A 25551-nucleotide genomic window follows, 5' to 3' on the forward strand; every position below is an offset into this window, starting at 1 on the left:
CACACTGCCACCACTCTGGTATAGGCCCTTATAATCTCACACCTGGACTACCACAACAGCCTGCTGATTGGTCTCCCTGCTTCAATTTTTGACCTACTCCAGTCAGTCTTCCACTCGGCTGTTAAATAGATCTTCCTAAAGCACAGATCTGAACATGTGACTTCCCTATTAAAACTCAATTGGTTCCCTATCATAGAGAGAATCAAATGCAAAATCTGGAGTTTCAAAGCCCTTCTTAATCTGGTCCCCTACTCTTCCAGTCTTCAGAAACCTTACTCATCCCTCAAGTGGTCTGGAATTCAAAGACACTGGCCTTTTTGTTCCTTGCATAGGACATTCCCATCTCCACATAAGCCATTTTCACTGGCTGTCTCCCATGCCAGGAATTCTTTCCCTCTTCATCTCTACCCCTTAGCTTTTCTGCCTTCCTTCAAATGCTAAATAAAAACCCACCTTCTATGAAAATTCTTTCCCAATCATTATGTGCCTTTCCTCTTTTGGCTACCTCTAAATTTGTCCTGTATATGTCTTGTTTTCATGTTGTCTCTTAGACTGTGAGCTCCTTGAGAACAGATATTATCTTTCCATTGTTTTCTAAGACTTTAGCAGAATATAGTACCTACAGTATAGTAGACAATACACTCTTGTTGACTGATTATGATTTTGCTACCCACCTCCTCACAGATAAGTGATGGATTCAAGATGTAGACTGAGACATATATTTTTGGATATGGCCAATGTGGAAATTTGTTTTGCTTGACTATACATATCTTTGTAAGGGTTTCCCAGCCCACCTCTTTGGAGAGAAATGAGAGGGAAAGAAAAATGTTAATTAAAAAGTAAAATTAAAAACGTATTAAAAGTCTACCTACCCTTTCTTTAGCATTATCAAGATTAATCTCACAAGCAAAAATCCTATTTACTTATGAGAATCATTATAAGCCCTATTGTAGTTATCAGGCTGTTTGTTAGTTATGTTGGCTCCAGTAAGAAATAAAGTTCTGATTTGAGCTATGCAGTTATGGTTGGGTTTTTTTAATTATTATTACATCTTAAAAAAATTAATCCTCTAATAAGATTAAAATCTCTTGAAAATAAAATTCCATCTGATTTCTTACAAATTAATTGATTTGAATACGTTGAATATATATATAATATATATATATATTTATACATACACATACACACACACACACACACACACAGGGCACAGTGCTAGATCCTATAGAGGACAAGGTCCCTGTCTTAATAGAACTTACATTTTAACAGGGGAGATGTAAACAACTAAATTGAATTCAACACACAATTATTAAATGCCAATGTATACAAGCCACTGTGCTAGGCACTGGAGTATATAAAGGAAAAATGAAATGGGGACTGATCAAGAAGTTTATGTTTTGCTGTACAGCTTTTATATAACACATATGAAAGTTTAATAAGAAGCACTTTAGAGGAAAATTATTTCAAACTTGGAGAGCTAAAGGAATACTTCATGGAAATGGCATTTGAGCTTGGTCCTAAATGATGGGTATGAATTAGGCTAGCAAAGCTGTAGGGAAAGAGCAAAAAAGAGGTGCTATAAGTAAAGGCAAAAAGGCAAAGAAGGATCTAGTATTTAGGGGAATGGAAAGGAGTCACTTCTGGTCCCAGGGTGTATGATGGGGAATAGTAGGAGACAAGAGCAGACAGGACAGAATCAAATTATGTAGCACTGGAATGTGACGCCAAGGAATCAGTACTTGATTCAGTAAGTAGTACAAAAGCAAAGATTTCTTTGTGTAGGTGTAGATGGTATACAATATTATCTGAGCTTGCTTCAAAGAAAACTAATCAGCAACAATGTACAGGATATTTTAGAAGGCAAAAGACACCAAGAGTACAGTTATGAGTTAGAAGATTTATTAGTACATGCCAGATCTTCTAGTTCAAGGTATGGTGAGTTGTTAAAGGTTTAATATAAAGGTTAAAAATGAGAAAGAAAATACAACAATGAAGCAAACACCAGGAAAAGGAGAGAAAGAATAAGATAAAGGATACCATGGGCCAGCTAGCTTTATTTCTTCTTTTGAAAAGGAGAGGAAAAGACAAAAAACTTTTGAGTCAGGAAGGATGGAAGTTGGGAACACTCCCATAAAATGGCCTCTGTTGTCAAACTGAAGTAAAAAACAAAGTCATCTGCAGTGAGTAAAAGGGGGACTGATGAAAGCGGAATGAGTCTATAACAAATTCTGCAAGGAAAGCAATAGTAAGCCCATTAAAGATGAATGATTTTAAAGCCAAACTGAGGATCTGAGATTACATAGCATTAATATGTTTTGCAAAAAATCAATACTATTTTGTAACTTTCTCCAGCAATGCTCAGCCCCTAAAGCAGGAGGTGAACAACAGGACTACAAGATGACAGAGTCCATGGTGTTAGTAAAAGCAACTGAAATAATAATGCTGAGATTCAGTCTGAGCAGTGGAGTGGTGACACCAAAAAGAGTCAAAAAAGCTAGATTTCAAGGGTAAAAAAACAGCCAATTTTCATTTATTCCTATTTGTTGCATCAATGTGTTTTAACAATTTCAATAATGCTGAAGGATTATACGGAAAAAGATGTCTCCTGTGCAAACGGGAAATTGCCTTTTCTAGATCTTTCAAGCACTTCAATGCTTTACAAGATAGTACCGTTTGGGAGGCTCCTACACAACCAAAAGATGACAAAGCAGAAAACTCTTTCGGGTCTAGAAGCCTGGCAGCAGACGCCAGGTACTTCTGGCTCTTTCCTCCAGTCGCACTGACCGTTCCCCTTATCTTTGTAATGACCTGATGGTTTAAAGGAGTCTGTTTGATGTTTGATAAACATTCCTCCACTGACTCCTCTTCAGAATCTTCTGAGCCGTCATAATCGACTAGGCTCTGAGAGGCTCCCGATGAAGATGTATCATCAACGCCTATCAGGACACTGGGTTGCTTTGATTTCACAGTCTGGTTGTCTTTCCGTTCCATATTTGTTCCAGAAGTAGTAGTGTCAGAAGCCAAGGGTAAAAGAGCATAATAATTCGTACCACAGAACAGAGGCTGGTGAGTAGCTTGGTTGCTGCTTCTTTCTTCAACAAGTGAAGTGACAATACTAGAAGCATACACCTCATCTCTTAATTCTGCTGTATCGAATAACTCACAAACATTTGAAAAATTGTTTCTCTCTCCTTGCAGCAGTTTTAAATACCTAACAAAGTATTCAAGAAAGCAAGTTTCTGATGAAATTAAAAAGTCAAGTAGAACTGTTGCATCAAACCCAATATTTTTTAAGAGAAATAAGAAAATACAGTGAGGATTAAAGCCATTTTCATGTGTCTGATGGTCCCAAGTTTCTTTTTCTTGGGTCATGCCCTTAGCAGCTTCATTCCATGCTCTGTAAATAAATGTAGTTATACAATCCAGATTAAATATCAGCTCAACTACCAATTATTTTCAAAGCAAACAGACTTCAAAAAACCATCCTTTTCCAATATACTTAATAATCTGATCCAAAACGACAACTAGAGTGAAAAAAGCAAGATACTTAATACATTCAGTGTGACCATGACAAAATGAACATCTAAAGTTCACAGAGCAGTCATTTCATATGAAAAAATTCAAATTTATGCAAAATCAAATCCAATTTAGAAATATCCCCTTCATTGTGAGGAAATAAGAAACTAATTTTAATATAACTAAGATAAGTTCTAAAAGTTGAATATGTTTTCAAGCTGAATTTGCATTTGACCTTTTTTAAGCCTAACTCAAATCGCAGAGAAATTTATGTTCTTGATTAAAATCCTTTGAAAATTTGGCCCTAATAAACATTCAGTCTCATAACCGATGCTGCCAGCAATGTCATAATACAAGTAAGTACTGGCAGCAAAAAACTTCACTTAAGATCATTAATAAGTAATCTTTCTCACTAGCCAAGAAAAGAAGTGGAATTAAAGAAAATACTTTTTGGTTTCAAACAAAGCAGAAGCAAGACCAGTGTAAAAGGTTTCAAACAAAGCAGAAGCAGAACCAGTGTAAAAGGTCACCATAATTAATTATAGATACTGACTTTATGAAGATATCATCTCAAAATCATTTGCAAAAGAAAATAAAAATAAAATTCAAAAGAGACAGTTTGATTACATGCAAGTATATACTTACATCGACAAATATAAAGATGAAGATCATTTTTAAAGCAAGTAGTATATCTTACTAATGAAAAAATTATAGAATTTTAGAACTAGAAGAAATCCTCGACAGCATTAATGCAATTTCTCCACTCTACAAATGAAATATTAAAGCCCAGAGAAGATAAATTATATGACTTAGGTAACATAGTTACTTAGTAGAAGAACCTGGACTAGAATCTGGGTCTCGATCCCTAGTTCAGTATTCCTTTTGCTGTGCCACTTATAAAGCTGCCTCAGTTAGACAAGTTTTCATTGTGAGGACTGAAATTCATCCTGCTAATTTGTGTGTATAAAATTGGACCCCATCAGAAAGTAGGAATAAACACTTAATGGGAAACCACAGTTTTAGAGTTTGTTCCAGTTTTTAAAAAAAAGCAATAAATACTTTTAAAAGCAACTATTAAAGTATTCTCATTTTCCTGGGATTTACTAGTACAATAATTATTTTTAAATATTTTTATTGGGTTAACTAATAAAGACTATACCAACCTAGTAAGCTTTAGATAAATGCTTAATGATGCTTTTGCAGCTTCCAACATGTCATCGTCTTGTTCTATGAAGATTTTAGAGAGCCATTCACAGTGATGATGCAATTTCAGGGAGGAGTGAAGGTGCTGTTTTAAGAAGGTCAATAACTCGGACATGAACTTCTGTAATTCAGCTTTTAAAAAAAATCCCCAAATAAAATCATTAAAATACAATCAATACTGAAGTTTTCTATTTCTTAATACAAAATTCTTACAAAAACACAATGTTGTCAATAATAAAAGAAATACTAAAAAACATTTTCTCATGGTATCTCAAGAAGGCAAAACTAAGTTTTAAATGGCCAATGCAAAATAAAGTTATTCACTTAAACACTTAACTCACAAAGATACTTTTTATAAATCAATAGTTTACTTTAGGAAACTATGGACAAGGATAATTTTTCTCAAGTAAGTTTTTGTTAAATTTAAATTGATGAGTAGAATATGTATAAAAGATAATTATAACAAGTTCTATAGTGGAAATATGAATTATATAAATTCAAAAATGATTACTACTGACCAATTAAAGGTATGATATAAATAGGTGAAGCGTTATTATATAGAAAAACAAGTACCTTTTTAAAAACTTTTTAAAAATAAGTATACCACCAAAAGTGCTAATAAAATATCACTAAAACTTAAAACATTACACCTTGGGGATTTTTTTTAAACTTCAATTACACTAAAATTACATAGCATATGCCACCTAGTGTTCTAACTTATAACTGCATATGAAATAGAATTTCTAGAATGAAAGAGTAGAAACATCACGGATAAACTTGTAAGGCTTTTAATTTGTTGTAAACGACATCCTGGTGTGAAACTCTACCATCGAATATTCTCCTCAGGTAAGGCATATCCTGTGGTTTCTCGGAAGTAAAACCAAGGAATCTTTCACACCTAACCTGAAATGTCAGAATTTAAAGGGTCTTCATTTGATAGGTTATCAAAATGCAACATAATAAATTCATAAATTAACTTTCTAACTAGTCAATTCAACCAAAAATTCTCTATATGCAACAAATATAGTAATTCCCCAAGAGATCCTGAATAACTGAAGATTTCATGTAGCCATTGTTTTAGAAAATATGTCACTCGTCAGGTCCATTTCTAATTTTTATGTATTAACACATTACGTTGGCATGTATCATTCTTTTATACAGGGTTATCATAAAAATTCAATGCTTGTGTGACAACTAATTAATTTTGTTGGTCATTTTGTTCACAGATAACCAGATACTTACTATATTCTTAAAAATAATAATTATTTTCTCTAAAATCAATTTAGTCCATAAAACGGTAGCTGCAGAATATGCTCATTTAGAATTAAATGAAAATAACCAATTACACAAATTTATTTACATATAAATGCATTAATTTATGCATGGAAAATTATAAAAACTTAAATCATTTACATAAGTTTGGGGGAAATCTCATTGGTTCAAATTGGAAAATTTTATTAAAGCTTTAAACTTTGAAAATAGCTGATAAGATCATGTATCACTCTTCTTGGAGGGTGGGGGACAAATTGGCAAATTACCTTTTACTTCATTTGCTGACATACAATTATGCACCTTGATTTCTAAGGATTTCAGTAAAACCAGACTTGATGCTCTGATGATAATGAGATCAGGGACAACACCACTTTTATTTCCAGGTTGAACTTCATTGCCTCCAAAGTGGCTTGGTTTTGCACTAATAGATAACTGCTTCAACCATCCCAAATTCACAGCTTGCAAAAAAGCATTACCTAAAGCTAACATGTCCATATCTAAATAAGGATCTTGTTCAGTTAAAGTGGGAAGTGAAGTATTTAGGACATCCTCACCCACTTTATGTAGTAGGCATCTTTTAATAAGGATGATGAACTTCTTTTTGACTAAAGAGTGAATAGGCCAGGTAATAATATCCAAAGCACAAAATATTTTCAAATAAAAAATCCTCTGGCAAGTGAGATATAACTTCAAGTGAATTCTGGAGGCCATAAGAATTTCAAGCAACTCCAGAAAACAAATCAAGAAATTCGTAATTTTAGGATTTAATGACGTATCTTCGTAGTTTTCAAAATGCTGAGAAAAAACTGAACAGTAAAAGACTTCAAAAAGAAAATCAAAAGATGTCAAAAACTGCTTCAATATTTCTGAAACAATAAAAAAAGTAATTGTAAATGGGACATAGATGACTATGTAAGTGATTAAAGCACAATTAAACATACATATTAACATTTTTTGGGGGGCTAGGCAATGAGGTTAAGTGACTTGCCCAGGGTCACACAGCTAGTTAAGTGTCAAGTGTCTGAGGCCAGATTTGAACTCAGGTCCTCGGGACTCCAGAGGTGGTACTCCATCCATTCTGCCACTTAGCTGGCCCCATATTAACATTTTTAAACAAAATTTTAAGACTGATTTTATATTTGTCACAGCCAACATCATAAGAAAAACAAAATAACCAACAATTTCTAAGCATCTATTTAATCTAAATGCCTCCATGAGGACCTTAAAGTCTTATGTGGAAAGCCACTTAATAGAAAAATAGAATATAAACCAGAATAAGATAAAAATGGAAGTATAAAGTACTCTTAAGGTTAGAACTTGCAAAAGGAGGGAAGGGGAAAACTTGAACTTGCAAGACTATGTGGCGAAGCAGAAAAAACACTGGCCTGGTTGTCTGGGGACTTAGATTTTAAGATTCAAATCCTGCCTCTGACAGTTATTACCTGTGAGACCTGGACAAGTTATTTATCCTCTCTGGGCCTCAATTTCCATTCTATAATAATAGAATGAGGCAACTGGATTAGACAGTCTTTTCTAGCTCTAAATTCATAATATATAATCTAAAGGTCACAGGGTTACATAATAATCAAAAGCTTCAATTTCTACTTCAAAAATACAAACTTATTTTAAAAGTTAGCATATTACTCTAGGACTTTCAAAAGTATTGTGAGGAAGGCCTGTCTTACTTCAGAGACAGATGGGCAGTTATGAAATAGAACTCATTCTATAATATAAGCATGAACTTCTTCCAGTGGTAATGATACTTAATTATGTTGAAAGAATTGGCACCTGCTTTCTGTAAACATGTAGTCTTCAATATTTCTTTTATTACAGCTGTAAGAATCCAGAGACAATATGAGACTGTATTACTTTCAGGGTAGTCAGAAAGAGTTTTTAAACAAAAAGCTGTCCATGTTTTATTTACTACAGCCTATAAGAAAAAAAAGAATAAGGTATGTTTTAAATTCTACCACAAATCAATTAATTCTATATAAACATTTAAAAATTAAATATTCTTTTGTCAACAAAAATTTAGTTTCTCTCCCTCCTGCCCTTGCCATTAGAAAATAATGTTTTAAAATGTAGTCAGGGAAAACAAATCTTCTCATTGGCCGTGACAAAAAATGTCTCACTCTAAATTGAATACTTCACCTCTCTGTCAGGAGGTAGGTAGCACACTTTATAATAAAATATATTATCGTGGGACCTTGGGAATCGTGCTAAGCCACTGTATTGTCTTTAAAATGTCAACGTTATTGTATAAATTGTTCTCCTAGTTCTGCTTACATCAGTTCAAACAACTCTTCCTAGGTTTCTTTGAAACCATCCTTTCATACTTTTTTACAGCACAGTATTATTCTATTACATTAACATACTAAAATTTGTTCACAACCACTTCTCCATTTGATAGGCATCCCCTTGGTTTCCTGTTCTTTGCCACCACAAATAGCTATGATGAAAATTTTTTTACACGAAGATCCCTTTTCTTTTTCTTTGATCCCTCTGGGATATAGGCCCAGTAGTGGTATAAACAGGTCAAACAGTACACAAGTGTATTGACTTTTTGACAACAGTCCCAAAATACTTTTAAGAATGGCTAAATCAATTTACTGCTTCACCAACAGAGTACTAATTTGTCTGTTTTACTAGTCCCTTCATTTGTCATTTTCCTTATCATCTCTGTCAATGGGATGAAAGCAATGTAAAACTCCAAAGTTGTTCTAATTTGAATTTTTCTAATTATTAGCATTTTTTTATATGGCTAATGATAGATTTTATTTCTTCCATAGATTTGCCAATTCATATAATTTGACTATTTATCAGTTGGAGAATGACTTTTACTCTTTTAAATTTGAATCAGTCTCATATATCTGGGAAATTTTACCCTTATCAGAGAAGTCTGGGGCAAAGATTTTTTTTCCTCGTTAAACATTTCCTCTTTAATTTCTCCTTCAAAGATTTCCCCTCCTACTTATCATTTATCATTCTAATTTTAGCTGCATTGGTTTTATTTGTGGGGGAAAAAACTTGTTACTTTTACATAATCAAAATTTGCCTACAAGATATTTATACCAAATGATATTCCTGCTCATAATTTTAGAATTCTATGAAAAAAGGAAGCTGAATAGGTTGTGTGAAATTACATATTCTAATATTATTCAAGCCAGTAAGTGATATTAATTGCTATTTGTTTATTTGTGAAGTAGAAGTTAAAATATAAAAGAGGAAATGAAGCTGAACTTGTTTGTGTATAGTATAAATGTGTATATATGTATAGAGATAGATACGGCAGGGGGATTATGTTAAAGGCTATTCTTAAAAATTTATACTAACTTATATACTGACACTAGACTTTATGATAATGACCTATTTGAGTTTTTGGATTCGAATTCTTTACTCTAACATTTACATTTTTAGAATGTTACTTAGCACAATACAGCACTAATCAGAGAATAAAATTTTATCAGCTGCAACCCACAGTTTAAGAAACACTAAATGGATTGTAAGGGGAAAAAGTTTTAGAAGCCCTGTTTTAAATGAAAAAGAAAGAAATCTCAAAATAATAACTTGAGTGATTTTTAAGAAAGTTTATTTATAAAAGAAATACATCATTTGGTAACAATTTTCTATACTCACCTTTTCTCTTAGTTGTAAATACAATAGTGAGGCAAGACACTTTGCAGCCATATGTGACAACAACTTATCAGAACTGTGGAACGTGCTGATCTGCATAAAAGCAAATATCCATATTTTTAAAATCTGAGTTTTAAATGCTAAACCTTGACAATAATATTTTTAAATTTCAAAAAAACTTACTAATTTAGATTCCAGTTCATATGGCTTTAAAAGAATTTCAATTATATCACAATATTTCTCTTGTATACTGAATTCCAATTTTTTAGATAATATTTTGGTTATCATCATCTTGATGACTGTTAATTGAAGTAGCATTATATCTCTGGGATTACTAACTTGAAAATTCATTTTCAAATTTATTGATGTAGAAGGAGTAGAAATGCCATCCATGTTGACAGAAGTGGCTTGATTACCATGATGAACACATGGCCATTTCAGGAAATTTGATGTGGATAAATCTTGGGCTGAAAAAGGTAGATTGAGATAAAATGCATATTCTTGGCTGTCACTTTCAAGTGGAGCTCCAAGAAGCATCTTCTTATATAACTGGTCTAAAACTTGATAGGAAGCTTCCATTTTTTTCCCAAAATGTTATTTGTTCAATCTCAATTTTCTTGAATAATTGTAGTATCTCCAACCTAAACACAAGCAGAATATTCCTTCAAATATACCTAAAATAGAAACAAATACAACAGCATTAAAAACTTCATTTCTAATACTACCAATTAAACTCTTTCTATTCAATCACTTAATTTACTTTTAAAACTAATGATAGGCAATTAAAAAAAAACTTTTAATGCAACATGGCACAAAACGCAGACCCTGGCATTTTTTAATGGCTTTTTGAGTAGAATCATTCATTTATAATCAACTATAATTAATATCTTTAAGTGAAAATTATGGTTGAAATAAAGTCGATTTGATTTGGTAAATACTGATTGTCTACTACATGCATTACACTCTTTTAGGCACCAGAAGAAAGAAAGGGTTTCGCTAAAAAACAATTCTCATACTAAAGTAATTCACAATCTAATAAGGAGATGACACACAGGCAAAACAAATCATCTAAATGCATAAGCAAGGTCCAAGTCAAATGCCACATGATGTCCAAGTGGACAAAGGTCACTTCCGCCTAGTAAAGGTCAAGGAAACAATGCATTATGAACATTTGGTACGTTCCCTTCATTGGACATCTTCAAAATGCTAGGTAACTATTTGTCAGGTAAATTACAGTACGAGTTATAGTTGGTACCTTACAACTTTCAAGCTGTGATTGTTTTTTCTTTTAAATTTTGATGTAGCATTTCAGTTGGCTTTAAAAGGAGGTGCATGTAAATGTTTCAGATACGCAGCCTGCCACACTCCCACCTACTGCATGAATCAAATTAAAATGTAACTGGGAAATATTTAACAAAATAAAGCCATATTAAAATGTAGATAATATTACATTTTAAAATTAAGGTAATATGTGGTTCATAGGGATCTCATGCATGGATTAGTGGCTCTCATTTCTACTCAAATTTAACTCCACTGCTTGAAAGGATACACAGACCAGGCAAGTATGAAAGGTAGAAAGTAGTTCTCAGCACAAGGCACAACAGGAAAAAAGGTACAGGGTATGTTCAGCTGCAGATAGAGTATGTGGAGGAAAGTAGGGAAGGGGTTAGCATATATACAGTGTCTACTATGTACCAGGTACTGTGCTAAGAACTTTCAGAATTACCTAATTTGAGCCTCATAACTACCCTGGGAGGTAGCTGTCTCCAATTTACAAAAAAGAAATTGAGGCAAACAGGTTAAAGTGACTTGCCCAGGGTCACACAGCTAGTAAGTAGCTAAGGTCAAATTTGAACTCAGGGCATTCTGACTCCAGATCCAGTACTCTATCCACTGCATCCCCGAGCTGCCTCAGTAGCACAAGATAAGGTCAGAAAAATAGAGAGGTGGTCAGGTTGTGGAGAACTTCAATGCCAGGCAGAAAAGACTGATTTTAAGCAAAGAAGTAATCCAATAAAAGATATTTTATAGTAGGCAAAGTTGGAGGCTACAGTCCCAGTAGGGAGGAATAAGGTCCTTGAGCAAAGTGGTGGCTATGGGATTAGAAGGGGTGAATGAGATACTACCAAAGTTGTCTCTATAGGACATGAAACAATGCTTTTACTATAGTAGGTGCTTACTAAATGTTGATAACAAATTGGATGTGAAAGAAAGGAGGGAAGGGTCAAAGATAACAGCAAGGTTTGAACATAGAAGCCTGATGAATGGTAGTCCCATTGATAGGAACAGTAAAGTAGGAAGGAAGAATTTGGTTTTCAGTCTGTAGACTGTGAAGAAAGGGATCTTCTAGGTAAACATTTGGACTTAGAAAAATAAATCAGGTATAGAGATGAAAATCTGGGAATTATGTGCATACAGGTGACAGTTAAAGTACCAGGAACAAATGGAATTGCTGATGGTGCAACAAAAAAAGAGAAAGAGAAAGAGAAAGAGAGAGAGAGAGAGAGAGAGAGAGAGAGAGAGAGAGAGAGAGAGAGAGAGAGGGAATGGACAAAAAACCTATTTTACCTATTCAAGAAAAGACAGCAAAGGAGACAAAAGGTATGTTTTGAGAAAAGAACCCAGGGAATGGTGAAAAGTCAAGGGGAAGGAGTATTCAGAATCTTTAATTAACATCTTCTAGAAATACACAATCCATTTTTAAAAAGAAAAAAAATCAGTTTTCATAAAGTTTAAAATCCTCTTTCAAAAGACCATGAACAAAATGCAAAAATACTAAGATTGATTACAAAAATATGACATAAATCTATAAGGAACTCATGATGTTAATGCTTAGAATGGGCTTGCAAAAAAAAAAAACTAAAGACAAAAACCAATTCTTTCTTAAAGGTATGTGTAGAATAGGGTAAGATTTAGAGCTGGAAAGGTCCTTTGATTTCATTTAGTCCAAACCCTCATTTTACAGATGGGGAAACTAAGATCCAAATAAGTTAAATAACTTGTTTAAGTCAAACAGATAGTAAGAGAGCAGGTAATGCGACTCAGGCTCTTCTGAACCCAGACATTTCAAATCTGGGACTTGCTTAGGGAAAATGGCATGTTAAGAGATGAATTGGAATACTCTACCCCTACTTACTTTTAATTTTTCCATCAAGGAGAAACTTTACTTTAAAAAGGATAAGGCAAACAGCATTAACTAAAGCCTAAAAGAAAAATATAAGGAAACACCTAACCATTTTAAATTAATTTCAAATTTGTGACCTAGATAAAATATATCCTACAGTTCCAAAAGGGCTTCTAAATTATTTCCTAGTCATGCAAGTTCTCACCTGTAGAGTCACTTTACACTCTTTCCCCTCCCTCACTCCCATCTCCACGTAACCATTCAACTGACTCTCCATCCAAGTCCTGAGTGATTCTACTTTTACAACATCTCTTATATGTGCTCCTTTTTCTCTATTTCCCTCACCCCTAACTCAGGTTTCAGGTCTTCATCATCTCTCATTTCAACTATTCTAACAGCCTTCAAATTGTTATCCCTGGCTTCTCCAACCCACCCTGTACACAGGTGCAAAAATAATCTTTCTAAGGCAGAGGGCTGACAATGTCACTCACACCCTTGCTATAAAAACCCTTTGGTAGCCCCTTAAAAGGAGGGATGCACAACAAAAGACAAACTACTTGGCCTTATAATTTAAGCAAAATTCTCTATAATCTGGCTCCCACCTTCCTTTCCAGATTTACTTTAGCATTATTCTCCATGAGATGGAGGTAGGCACAGAATGCATTCCAGGCATAAGTACAGCACAGTACAAGGACATAAAGATGGAAATAAGTATAATATGGTGTCAGTAACAGAGAGAAAGCCAGTTAGGCTGGTCTGAAAAATACAGGAGAGAGAGTAATGTATGAAGCAGGAAGGATAGGTTGGAATCAGGTTGCGAAGGGCTTTAGGGAGCCACTGGAGCTTATTGCACAGGGGAGCAACACAGGTCTGTACTCAAGGAAAATCATTCTGGTGGCAGTGTGGAGGATAGACTGGAGTGGGGATTGACATATGACAGAGAGAAAGAAAGAGAGAGAGAGAGAGACCAATGATGAGGCCATTACAAAACTAAGAAGTAATGAGATCCTAAAGTAAGGTGGTGGTTTTGAGGAGAACTAGATGTCATAGAGTTTGAAACAAGACTTGGCAACTGACTGGATGAGGGATGGTGAGGAGTTGAGGATGAACATAGCATAACAACTTCTGCAAGACATCTGATAGACTCTCATGATTTCTTTATGGACAAAAGAAATATGGCTCATTAATTATAATACAGTTAAATGGGTTCATAAGTGGCTGTACAGCCACACCTAAAAATTTTGATTCATTTCTGGCTAAAAGATCTCTAATGAATGGTATGCCACAAGGCATGTCTTTAGCAGAGCTGGGACAAAACACCCCATCCTTAAGCAGGGTTTAAAAATTAGTATACTCTCAGCTTTTGAAAATAGAGTTTTGCATTATTTTCTATTACAAGTTTTAAGACTTTACTGAAATAGGACTTAAGCCATTACTTAATGCAAAATACACATATGCTACAGAAAATAGAATTTTTTTGGCATTAAAAAGTAGACACTGGGGCAAAAAGCATCAAGTCTATACCTGTGATCTCACTGATGTAGAAAACTCCCTGTGTGGAATTTTTCTCCTTATTAATGCAGTTTCAACTCACCTATATAGGCTTTAAAAATTGCTTGGGGGCACCAAGAGGTTAAGTGACTTGCCCATGATCAAACACATAGTATGTGTCAGAGGAAAGACTCGAGCCTGTGTCTTCCTGACTTTGAAGGTATCCATTATATAACACTGCCTTTTCAGGCATTTATAAAATGTAATATTTAAAAGGATTTCTCATTATGACCCTCTCCTCCCCCATAGACTTCTCCATCACTAGAAGTCTTCAGGCTAGATGTCAAGGATATTATAGATATCTCTGGAAATTTCTGCTGAGGTGCTAACTGGACTAAATAACCTACGGTTCTCAACTGAGATTCAACGTAGTCATCCCTTGATATACATAGTTTTCGTTATTTGTGGGTTGTCCATCAATAATTAAATGAAAATTTTTAGAGATTTGTGGTGTACTGCAGAAAATCACAAACAATGCACATATGTAAAGAAAACTTAAAAAAATCTAAGTGATAAATGCATACTGTATATTATTTTTTTAAATTTACTACCATCAATATACATACATAAATCTATTATGAAGTTAAATTTTGTCAAAAGTTTCAGTGCATTAAACTAAGGCTAAGCCAGGGGCGGGGAACCTGCAGTTTCGAGGCTACATGTGGCCTTCTAGGTCCTTGCGCAGCCTTTTGGCAGAGTTCAAGTTTTACAGAACAAATCCTTTTATTGAAGGGATTTGTTTTGTGAAGTTTGGATTGAGTCAAAGGGCTACCCCTGAGGTGGCCTTGAGGCCAGTTCCCCACCCCTGGGCTGAGCATTCTCTTTTGGAATGCTTCCTCTTTGTCTTGTTGCATCTTGTGCTTCTCCTAGAAGGAAATCTGTGAAGCAGCTGCTGCAGTGATACTGGCAGCTGTGACGAGTCTACATAGTGTACAAGACACTAATCTCTCTTGTATAAAATGGGTGCAGTATGTTGTTTTACTTGTTTTGTGTGTTAAATAAATATGATCAGAATTACTAAAAATAAAGATTTGGGGGTGGGGTCTAGAGTTATTCACAGTTTTTCAGATTCACAGGGGTCTTATACCCCTAACTCCTACAAATATTGAGGTACAAGTGTACTGCTGTACCCTTAGCAGCAGCCTGTCTTGTACAATTCTAATTCTTATTCTGATCCTTGGATCTGACCTATTCAACATTTTAATCAGTGATGCACTGAAAGCATATTTGTCAAATCTGCAGATAACAAAAAACTAAAGATAGCAAATACACTAACTGACAATCAGGATCAAAAATTATCTAGTTAGGATAGCTAATTTGCTGAGTATTTAGTGTTCAAGCATAGGTTATAGATAACCCCTCAGGATTGTCAGGAAACTAAATAGAGGGAGAGAGGGAAGGATGCAAGACAGTAAGTGGAAGAGCACAGAGGAAGTATGATTGGATGACAACTAAAGTCTACTCCAGATCTAAGATTTGTAGTGACCCAGGGTCAATATAATTTCAAACTAGTTTCCTTTATCATCTACATGTATACTTATAGTATTTATAACTGATGCTAAAAAGCACACTTACTATAAAATCTTGAACGATAACTTACATTTCTAGAACATTTTAAAGTTTACAAAGTACTTGTATCTGATTCTCAATTCTATGAGTTAGGTACTGCAAGAGATCTGTGATCACACTGATGTGAGTTATTTTCTCCAATAACATAAGTTACAATCCATCCAAGCCTGCTCATCCTGACTGTTCAGTCCTCCCATAAATTCATCACAGAGCGGTCTTCCCAATGTGCTGGTGCCCCTTCCTGAATTCACCTAACAATAAAGCACACAGATTTATTAATTACCATCCTTCTTACCACATGAGCAGCCCATTTTTCTTCCCATGAAAAATTCCTATACCTTTCTTTATATCGTTTCTTTTGACTAATTCCTTACTCAAAATATCTTTCAGACTGTTCAAACTCACCACACACCTCTCCATTGATCTCTGGGTGATTTTCAACTCCATTTCTTTGAAAACTAGTGTGGTATGACTTGTAGCCACATATCACCAACTGAATATTGGCATTAAAATGATGGGCCTTTGTATCAAAGAGCAGTCTGGGATTATTACAAGAATTTTACAATTTCCTAAAGGCAATATAATCTACTCACCTAATCCTGTTCAAATCTGGGACCAGTTCACTGTCCATGTAAAGGGGTTGTCCAAAACACACATGCTAATTTACAAGTTCTTTAGTTTGTCTATTTAATTGCATCAAGTCTACACAAGAGGTATGGTTTATCTACTTTTTTTTTTCTATGTGGATATATATTATACTATTTCATCCTTGCTAGACATGAATAATCAGAGGGTCAAACCAGGTTCCCCATATGATTGTCTCTGTTTTACAGAAGAGAAAACTGAAGTTCAGAAAAGATAAGAGACTTGTCTCCAGTCATACAGCTTTTAAGCAGAAGGGCCAAAAATGAAATACATGTCTCTCGAATCTACCCATTTAACACAGTGCCTTGTCAGTGTGGCAGAAAGACTACAGATCTTCAATGTTACTGTCCTTGTTGTCACTAACTCCCTGTCAGATACGGAACCTAGAGCAAATCACTTCCCTTCATTATGCACTGATTTCTTTACCTATAAAATGAAAGAGCTGGATGGGACAATGACTATAGTCCGTTAGCCCCAAGATTCTTTAAGTCAATCAATTGAAGCTTTATTCTAATTGTTTTAAGAGACATCTGTTTCAGAAATTTCAATTTATAAGGAAGAGCTATCCATATGAAGATTACCTACCTCACAAGATCTTTACAAAATGCAAAAAAAATCAGTGATTTTTAAATGTATGCATGTGGCCAAGAACTTAAGTATTATTCATAAGTGGGATACCTTCAACTATATAGACCAGTCCACTGATCTAGAACACCATGTTATTTTGTGTCTGCATTTCAATAAAAATTTAAGCTAATTAAAATTTTATTATTTAACAAAATTTCTAAACCTGAAGTGAATCAGAATGGTAATTTTCAATAGGCATAAAAATATGTTTTCCTCAGAAAAAAATAAAGATAAAACAGAAAAGATATCTGAGTAAGGCCAGATCTCTTAAAAGTACAATTTGTTCACTGGGAAGACAACATTGTCACATCACTGCAATTCCAAAAGTATCAAAGGATGGGCTGCAAGTAATCTATGTCTTATATTCAGGCAAACAAAAGAGCAGATTCCCTTCTGAAAAGCCTAATAATTTTTTGGTTTACTGATAGTTTCAGAAATAAAAACATTACTGATGCCAATTAGGAAAAATAAAATCTGATAATCGTAGGGAAATGTAGACTACGAGACCTCAAGTCAGAGAACATGGATATAAATTTTGCCTCTGTTACATACCACCTATGTGATTGGGCAAGTCCTTAAACTCTCTGGGTCTCAGTTTCCTCATCTGTAAAATGAAGGGGTTAGACTAGATGGTCTCCATGTTCCCTTTCAGTAGATGTTCCTATATAAAGTAATGCCTCTATTAATGAACAAGTTGTATTCTAATGATTTTTTTAATCAAAAAATGTCATAAGCAGAGGTAGAAATGATACATAAGACAAATGATACATAAGACACAAATTTGCATTTCAAGACAAAATTTTTTAAATCCTTTAACAGTGAATAAAATAAAATATAATATGCTGAAAAAATGTTTGTAAATCTTGGGGAAGGATGAGAGATTTAGGCGGAGGTTACATTAAAATTAGGATAGGTAAGGTAGAAGGATCCTTCAATTCTCAGGAAAGGAAAAGGAGTAAGGAAGTTTAGAAATTATTCACCTGCTGCCAAAAGACTCTGCATTTTGTAAAGATTTTGAGAGGTAGTTCACCTTCATATGGATAGCTCTTCTTCATATACATACATATATATATATATATATGTAGACATATATAAAAAGTATTAAATTTGATCCTCTTAAGAATCAACCCCTCACTATCCTTTTGAGATTGGGATCCCAATTCCATCATCCACATGTTAGTTATCCCCTCTTAGCTTCACAAATTAAGCACATCATCTATGTCTTCATTTAAGTAAATGACAAAAAAGTTAAACAGGATAAGGCCTTATGATACTTTACTGAAAGACTGCAATCATTCAGCCAGTTCCAAATCAACCTAGACAATAATGAAGACACAATAGTGTACCCCCAGGCTATACCCTCATGGAATTCTCACCTACTTCTTTCAGTATCTGGTTCAAGATATTCACTGAATGCCCCCTCCTAGAAAGTCTATATTTCTGGTGACCTCACCAAAGTAATGCCCTCCCTAAATACAGCAGCACCTATTATGATATCTGTAGCTCCAGAATCTGATCATCCTTACAAATCTTCCATTCCTAGGACCATGTTCCTCTACTGCCAGAAGGTCCCTGGGTTAAGCTTTAAGCAACTTCACCTAAGCATCCCTAGTGACCTGAGGGAGGAGAGAGAAGAAGGAATACCTGAAAGATAACCACTAAAATTTACATAAGGCTGTCAGGACTACTTACAAATGAAGAAACTGAAGTGACCTGCCCAGGGTCACATATCTAGCAAGTTCCAGTGATGGAATTCAAACTGAGGATTTCAAGACCAGAGAGCTCCTTTCTATTATACTGACATACAATGAATTTTCTCAGCTCGCCTCTAGAACCTCAAGTAATCTGAAAAGGATTAATTGAGAGGTACCTTCAAGTAGATTATACCAGTATACATGGGGGATTTGGAAGCCTAATCTCAGAATCTGGCTTCAGAAGTCTGAAATTCCTTCAAGGTGCAGAAACAAGCTTTTATTTCACAACCAGAAGCTTTAAAATGCAACCACTTAGTTGCTTCTGTGTGAAATGATCACAAAAAATAAAGTGTAAATGCTCAACTGAATATAAAAAACTGGAACCAATACAACTTCAAATTTATAAGTCTAAGAGCCATTTCCAATACATAAATGTCAAAAGGATACAAACACAAAATTTTTAAAGGAAAAAACCCAAGTTACCCATAATCATATGAAAAATGCTATTAATCTCTAATAATTAGAGAAATGCATATTAAAGCAACTTTGAAGTTCTACCTTCTATCAATTAAACTGGCAAAGACGAAAAAAAAAATGGATGGGCTATGGAAAAATAGGTACAATTAGTGCACTGGTGGTCAATCTGTGAATTAGTCTAGCTATTTTGGAACGAGGCCCATGAAGTTACCAAATTGTTCATACCCTTTGACTTAGCTAAATGATTTCTAGGCCTACACCCCCACAGAAATCAAAGAAAGAGGAAAGGTAACTAATCTAAATATATTATAGTAACTTTCTTCAAGATAGCCCAAAACTGGAAACTAAGGGACTATCCTGCTATCGGAGAACGGATAAACAAATTGTGGTACATAAATGTAATGGGGCATTATCATGCCATAAGAAATGAAATGCACAATTTCAGATGGAACTAGGAAGACTTTTGTTAAATAACATAGAACAAAGTGTACAGAACAAGGAAAACGATTCATACTATTGTAGATAAAAAAAAAACTTCAAAAAATTTTAGAACTCTATCAATGCAATGATAAACCATAGGTCCAAAACAATGAAAGATGAAACACCCCACTCACCTCCTGACAGAGACATGATGGAACTTAAAATGCAGAAAAAAGATATAAATTTTCAGACATGGGTTAAGTGGAAATTTGTTTTGCTGTACATGCATTTATGTGCCAGTGGATTTCTTTTAGGTTTAAAAAACATCTGGCTTCACAGGTTTGATGAAGTAATATAAACAAGAAGGCAAGATGTGCCCAAGATAAGCACGAAGATGAGGAATTTGTCAACATGGAAGGTAAAAAGCATAAGATGTTGGGTACAGAAGAAAAATGTCTTAGATTTAACCTCTACTCCGTGGTTGCAGGCAAAGAGAACCTGTGCAGAGAGGTATTTCCCCCCAGTACAGTTCTAAATTTATGTGGCTGTTTCATATGATTCATAAAGTTTTTCTCATTTTTAAAAAAGTATGAAACGATTTTGTTCCTAGAGAATCAGTAGCTACTTAAATGTCACTATAAGCTAGAAATTACCTACCTCTGCATGTAATGACATAATACAGACAAAATTTAAATGTTCACATTTTCAGAAATTTTATTTAGATTTCTACTAAAAATTGTTCTAAAGTCTAATGTTGGACACTGGTTAAATTACATTTTGCTAAATGATTTCTTAAAGGCAAAATTGTATTGATCACTGTAAGAAAAAGTCTCCTGAATTAAAAATGTCAACTTCTAGTTATGCGGCAACCAAATATTAAACAGAAGACTTGCTAATCACTCTAAAGTACCCCCCCAATATAACAGAAACTGAAGCAGAAAAAAAAATTGTAGAGTACATATTATTTAAAATGGACATGTATACACAGTAAATAAACTGAGACAATGTAATGAAGACAGCTAGATGGCTGAACGGATAGAGTGCTGGGCCTGCAGTCAGAAAGATCTGAGTTCAAATCTAGCCTCAGATACTCACTAGCTATATGACGCAGGGCAAATCACTTAATTTCAATTTGGCTAATTCACTAGAGAAGGAAATGGCGAACCGCTCTGGTGTCTTTGCTAAGAAAACCCCATACAGGTTCAAAAGTGTGAGACACAACTGAATGAATGAACAACAATAAAATATGCAGTAAATAATCTGGGACAATGTAAAGTGGTCATTACATAACTCTACCTCAGCTAACTAAAAACATGGATTTCATGCATTCATCAGACCTTGGCATTCCTGATGAAATGAGATGATTTAGAAAAATAAGAATTTGACAGCCTACTCTGCAGTCTTCTGTTTCAGACTGTGTTTATTCATTGTTAGCATATATTAATAACAAAGCTAAATTATCTCATCTTAGGCTATAAAGTCTTTTTTTTCATTCAAGAACTAAACTCAAATTTGAGGCACAACTTTATGATCTAAGGTCTCATAAAATTTATTCCTAATTACTTTGTGAACATGTTCAATTATTGCTTCCATTCAAATTTTATATTTGTCTAAAATGAATGGGAAATAAAACATATGTTAAAAACAAATCATCATTGGTTAAAAATCATTCTGCAGAAATGTTTCTTTAAAAAATCCAAAGTAGGGGCAGCTAGGTGGTGCAGAGGATAGAGCACCAGGCCTGACTGAAGTCAAGGGGACCTGAGTTCAGATATGGCCTCAGACACATAGCTTGTGTGACTCTGGGCAAGTCACTCAGCCCTAGTTGCCTCACATAAAAATAATAACAACAATAAAAAATCCATAGTAGGGAGAAGTTATTATCAAATTTAGAATGAATGGTTTCAGTTCTGTCCAGCCTTAACCCCAAATGACTCTGGTCCCAGACCAAGCCCTACTTGGTCACAGTTGCTCAGAATGAATTCGAATAACAATTATCTCTTTTGGCCAGAAACCCTGAGGGTCCTCCCCTCCCAGATCTACTTTTTTTTTTTTAAGAGGCCATTTTTGCCTCATTTCTTTAAAACCTTAATCACTGACTGAATGGCAGCAGCCTCAGCCAAACGGAGACCTGCTAAAGGCCTTAGCTTGAAAAGGCCAAATGCATCCTGGGCCATCTCCAGTCATCCTGATCCATGTCTGGCCACTGGACCCACATGGCTCTGGAGGAGAAAGTGAGGCTGGTGACTTTTCACAGCTCTCTCTCACTTAAATCCAATGCATTTGCGTGTCATGACATCACGTCTCTGATGTCATGGTCCTCTTGTAGAACGAAGGACTAATAGCAGCAGCAGTAGTTGTGTCCAACTCTTTGTGACTCAATTTGGGGTTTTCTTGGCACATACCAGAGTGGTTTGCCATTTCTTTCTCCAGCTCATTTTACAGATGAGAAACTGAGGCAAACAGTGTTAAGTGATTTGCACAGGATCACACAGTTGGTAAGTGTCTGAGGCTGAATTTGGATGAGTCTTCCTGACTCCAGGCCCAGAATTCTATCTGCTATGACACCTAGCTGCCCCACTGCACCACCTGGCAGGCATGTTAAACAATAAAGAAAATTAAGTTTTGATGACCTGTACGTTTAAATTCTAATTCTGGGACCAATAGTATGGTCTGTGGTTATGTTAAAGATCACATTCTGATTGTTTTGAAGACCATTTTAACTTCAATGTAATGAGCAGGAGAAGCAGTATGCTGTAGTAAGGCACTAGACAGAATCAGAAAAACTGGGTACCAACAACTAGCTCAGCGATCTTGGGCAAATCACTTACCTTTTCTGGGTCACAGTAATCTCATCTGTGACATAAATGGTTTGTAGAAGATCATCTCTCACGTGCTCCATTCTAGTAGTAAAACAATCAGTTTTACTATCAATGTAGTTTCCTAAAATGGAATTATTAATTTTGAAATACTCTGCCTGTGGAAATTAATAGTAAAATATAAAAAATTACTGAGGATGTTGAGAAACTGAGCCACTGAAAAGTATAAGCTCTACAAATTTATTAATTCAACAGACTTTATATATATTAAAGGCTAGGTATAAAGGGAAACAAAAATTATAAGCACACACATACACATGTTCAAATCCAGCCTCAGATATTTATTAGCTGCGACCTTGGTCAAGTCACTTAATCCTGTTTGCTTCAGTTCCTCATCTGTAAGATGAGCTGGAGAAAAAAATGGCAAAACACTCCAGTATCTTTGCCAGGAAAACCCCAAATGAAGTCATGAAGAGTCGACACAACTCAAATGACTGAACAACAACACAGTAGGAAGGTTCTCCAGACGCTTCTTTGCACATGACTTTTTTTTTTTTAATTTTACTAATTTACTTTGATTTATCAACAATCACTTCAATATTCTTTTCAGTTGAAAATTTTTCTCTCCCTTCCTCCCCCCCACCCTCCCAAGATGGCACACAATCTGATATAGGTTTTACATTTACATTCCTATTAAACATATTTTCACATCAGTGAAGTTGTAAGTAAAAATTAAAACCAATAGGAGGAACCATCAGAAAGATGAAACAAAACTCAACAGAAGGTAAAAATAAGTGACAGAGATTCAACTTCCATAGTTCTTTCTTTGGATGTGGACAGCATTTTCCATCACGAGGCCTCTGGAGATGTCTTAGATTCTTGTAATGCTGAGAAAGCTTCGTTTTAACAATATTAGTCATCACATAACGTGGCTGTTATTGGGTACAAAGTCCTCTTGGTTCTGCTCACTTCACTCAGCATCAGACCATATAAGTCTTTCCAGGTTTTTCTGAAGTCAGCCTGTTCATCATTTCTTAAAGCACGATAGTATTCCATTATATTCACATGAATGCTCAGCCATTCCCCAATTGATGGGCATCCTCTCAATTTCCAATTCTTTGCCATCACAAAAAGAGCTGCTATGAATATTTTTGTACATGTGGGTCCTTTTCCCATTTGTTTGAGCTCCTTGGGATATAGCCCTAGAAGTGCTATTGATGGATCGAAGGGTATGCACATTTTTGTAGCCCTTTGGGCATAGTTCCAAATTGTTCTCCAAAATAGTTGCATCATTTCACAACTCCACCAACAATGTATTAGTGTTCCAATTTTCCCACATCTTCTCCAACATTTATCATTTTCCTGTTTTGTCATGTTGGCCAATCTGATAGGTCTGATGTGGTACCTCAGAGTTGTTTTGATTTGCATTTCTCTAATCAATAACGATTTAGAGCATTTTTTCATATGACTATAAAAGGCTTTAATTTTTTCATCTGAGAAATGTCTGTTCATATCCTTTGACCCCATTTATCAATTGGGGAATGGCTTCTATTCTTATAAATTTGTCTTAATTCTCTATATATTTTAGATATGAGGCCTTTATCAGAGACTGGTTGTAAAAATTCTTTCCCAATTTTCTATCTTCCTTCTAATCTTAGTTGCATTGGCTTTGTTTGTGCAAAAACTTTTCAATTTAATGTAATCAAAATTATCCATTTTGCTTTTCATCATGTTCTCTATCTCCTGTTTGGTCATGAATTCTTCTGTTCTCCACAGATCTGATAGGTAAACTATTCCTTGTTCTCCCAGTTTACTTATAGTATCAGCCTTTATATCTAAGTCATGAACCCATTTTGACTTTATTTTGGTATATGGTGTAAGATTTGGGTCTATGCCTAGTTTCTGCCATACTCTTTTCCAGTTTTCCCAGCAGTTTTTTTCAAAGAGTAGGTTCTTATCCCAGAAGCTGGGGTCTTTGGGTTTATCAAATAATGGATTACTATAGTCATTGACTACTGTGTCTTACATATTTAACCTATTCCACTGATCCACTCCCTATTTCTTAGCCAGTACCAAGTAGTTTTGATGATTGCTGCTTTATAATACAATTTAAGATCTGGAATTGCTAGGCCACCTTCCCCTGCATTTCTTTTCATTAGTTCCTTTGATACTCTGGACCTTTTGTTTTTCCAAATGAATCTTATTATTTTTTCTAACTCTATAAAATAATTTTTTGGTAGTTTGATTGGTATGGCACTGAATAAGTAAATTAGCTTAGGTAGGATTGTCATTTTCATTATATTAGCTCGGCCTACCCATAAGCATTTTCCAATTATTTAGATCTGATTTTATTTGTGTAAAAAGTGTTTTGTAATTGTGTTCAGAGTTTCTGGGTTTGTTTCGGGAGGTAAACTCCTAAATATTTTATAATGTCTACAGTAAGTTTAAATGGAATTTCTCTATTTCTTGCTGTTGGGCTTTGTTGGTAATATATAGAAATGCTGATGATTTATGTGGGTTTATTTTATAGCCTGCAACTTTGCTAAAGTTGTTTATTATTTCAAGGAGTTTTTGACTTGATTCTCTAGGATTCTCTAAGCATATCATCACGTCATCTTAAAAGAGTGATAGCTTTGTTTCTTCTTTGCCTATTCTAATGCCTTCAATTTCTTTTTCTGAGATGGGGTTATTTTAAGTATTTTACTTCCTCTTTGGTTAATCTGGGCAATTTATATTTTTGTAAATATGTATCCATTTCACTAAGATTGTGAAATTTGTTGGCATATAGTTGGGCAAAATAATTCCTAATTATTGTTTTAATTTTCTCTTCCTTGGTGGTAGCTTCACCCTTTTCATTCCTGATACTAGTAATTAGGTTTTCTTCTTTTTTTAAATTAATTAACCAAAGGTTTATCTATTTCATTGGTTTTTTCATAAAACCAGCTCTTAGTTTTATTTATTAGTTCAATAGTTTTCTTAATTTCAATTTTATTAATTTTTC

The 25551-nt window shown here is 34.6% G+C and overlaps 1 protein-coding gene across 6 annotated transcripts in view; it reads right to left on the bottom strand.

Moving 5' to 3' along the window:
• Positions 1 to 2499: 2499 nt before the first annotated feature.
• Positions 2500 to 25551, bottom strand: part of LINS1 (lines homolog 1) — a 29333-nt gene continuing 6281 nt past the window's right edge. Inside the window, exons 2-9 of one of the 6 annotated variants that reach the window (XM_020963809.2) lie at positions 22563 to 22634; positions 15900 to 16119; positions 9808 to 10298; positions 9628 to 9717; positions 7780 to 7921; positions 6258 to 6857; positions 4680 to 4851; positions 2500 to 3397 (exon numbers count right to left, since the gene is read on the bottom strand). In XM_020963809.2, coding sequence (XP_020819468.1) covers positions 2527 to 3397; positions 4680 to 4851; positions 6258 to 6857; positions 7780 to 7921; positions 9628 to 9717; positions 9808 to 10203 — 2271 coding nt within the window. In that variant the 5' untranslated portion in view covers positions 10204 to 10298; positions 15900 to 16119; positions 22563 to 22634 and the 3' untranslated portion in view covers positions 2500 to 2526. Of the gene's footprint in view, positions 3398 to 4679; positions 4852 to 6257; positions 6858 to 7779; positions 7922 to 9627; positions 9718 to 9807; positions 10299 to 15899; positions 16120 to 22562; positions 22709 to 25551 lie in introns of all 6 variants that reach the window. The other 5 variants (XM_020963783.2, XM_078151170.1, XM_020963772.2 and 2 more) reach the window with 5 other exon arrangements.

This window comes from Phascolarctos cinereus, unplaced genomic scaffold, assembly GCF_003287225.1.
Source record: "Phascolarctos cinereus isolate Bilbo 61053 unplaced genomic scaffold, phaCin_HiC Scaffold_3;HRSCAF=262, whole genome shotgun sequence".
Lineage (NCBI taxonomy): Eukaryota > Metazoa > Chordata > Mammalia > Diprotodontia > Phascolarctidae > Phascolarctos > Phascolarctos cinereus.